The sequence below is a fragment of the Suricata suricatta genome, chromosome 6 (assembly GCF_006229205.1).
Source record: "Suricata suricatta isolate VVHF042 chromosome 6, meerkat_22Aug2017_6uvM2_HiC, whole genome shotgun sequence".
Classification (NCBI taxonomy): Eukaryota; Metazoa; Chordata; class Mammalia; order Carnivora; family Herpestidae; genus Suricata; species Suricata suricatta.
Genome location: NC_043705.1, coordinates 6,350,308 through 6,352,013, shown reverse-complemented (window position 1 = coordinate 6,352,013; position 1,706 = coordinate 6,350,308). Strand labels below are relative to the sequence as shown.

Here is a 1,706-nt window from a genome sequence, read left to right as displayed (position 1 = left end):
GGTTTCCCCACAGCAATTGAAATACATGATCCAGAAGGTCCTGGAAGACGGTGTGGCCTTCTTTTGGGAGAAGTAAGTAAGGCCTGAGGTTGGTGTAGTCTGAGCTGACCTCAGGTGACCCCAGAGGAATCTGGGGGAAGCAATTGCGTGGCCGCACTGGGTTACCTGGTGGCTCTGCATGGCCTCAGCTTGTGGCATAGTCAGTGTATCCAGGGAACTGACCTCCATTTACTTAAACAAGAAAGTGAGAATTGAAAAAACAAAAATTTTTTTAAAGTTTTTTAAAATTTATATTGAGAGAGAGAGAGAGGGAGGGAGAGAGAGGGAGAGAGAGAGGGAGAGAGAGAGAGAGGTGGGAAGGGGCAAAGAGAGATGGAGAGACCGAGAATCTCAAGCAGGCTCCTCGCCATCAGCACACAGCCTGACACAGGGCTTGAACTCACGAACCGTGAGATCGTGACTTGAACTGAAACCAAGAGTAAGATGCTCAACTGACGTAGCCACCCAGGTGCCTTGAGAAAGTGAGAATTTTGATTGGCAGTTATTGCATTGACTCCATAAGTGACCTGAGCTCTAGAGCAAATACTGCCAGCAGCCCTTCTGGGCTTAGAGAGCTCAGTGCAACCTCAAGGGCTAGGAGTATTCTAGAGAGAGGACTCGGGAGCCTCGCAGGACCAGAGGTTTTGAGGTGTGAGAACCTTCAGCCTGAGCCAGTATCTTACCCTGATCACAGATTTAGCCCTCTAGGAGAAAGTGGGCTGTGAAGGGGGAGAAACATGAAAGTGAGCCCCCAAGGGACTTGGGAATGTTCCAGAACTTTCCTTTTGCTGTAGTTGGTCTGGAAATAAACTCAGTGTGGTGTGTGTGGCTCTGAGCTTTAAGGCAAAGGTGAAGGGTCACTCTGGCTCACAGAGCTCATGTTGTTTCTTGTCTCTTCCTGTTCTGCCTCATTTGTTTGATCAATTCCAGGGAGAAGAAAGGACCCTGGGGATAGTTGCAGACAAAATGCCAATGATGTGAAGAAAGATGAAGGGACCGGTACTCACTGTAGCATCACATGAAACTATAAAGACCATATGCAATAAAGGCTGTTGTCCAAACCTTTCCTGGATAGATTCTTTAAATGAAGCTATCTTTCGCTCTCTCTCAACCATCTACCTCTGTCCCTCTAGTGGCTCATGAGCCACTTCCCTCTAAGTACCAAGGACACGCACAATCCTTTTCCAGCAGCAGGACTGAAGCACTTGGGATTGATGAGGCTTCTGTGTGAGTGTTTTCACAAGGCTGGATTCCATAAATGACACACTCCACGAGGTTCAGAACAGGTCACTGGTAAGTAGCAGGTGCCATAAAACCCATGTCCCGTGGGTCGTCTTTGAAAGCTCCGGGAAGGCAATCTTCAGAGGGCTGCTGGCTGGTGTGTGCATCTCCCCGGGTCTGGCCTGGATGAGGGACTATTAGTTGTGGCTTCACAAGGACACACCAGGACAGAGGAGAAATTTCTGAATTTTGAAGCTGTCCATGGAACAGGTTCCTCCTGGGTGGGTGAGACCTGGTCACAGTGCTCAGATGGGGTCATTTGACCACAGTCACCAGTTGAGATTACAGAGATAGTTGTAGCCAGAGTTTAAGCCAATGAGCTCTGATATGTCCAGTTTTGACTTTAATGTTTCCATTTCTAAATAAATTCTTCCTCTAGCCTCTCT

General features: G+C 48.1%; 1 protein-coding gene across 1 annotated transcript in view; it reads left to right on the top strand.

The window, feature by feature from the left end:
• FAM170A (family with sequence similarity 170 member A) overlaps positions 1-1,103 on the top strand; it is a 5,071-nt gene extending 3,968 nt beyond the window's left edge. Inside the window, exons 4-5 of the mRNA XM_029941651.1 lie at positions 14-72; positions 970-1,103. Coding sequence (XP_029797511.1) covers positions 14-20 — 7 coding nt within the window. The 3' untranslated portion in view covers positions 21-72; positions 970-1,103. The remainder of the gene's footprint in view (positions 1-13; positions 73-969) is intronic.
• The last annotated feature ends 603 nt before the right edge of the window (positions 1,104-1,706 follow it).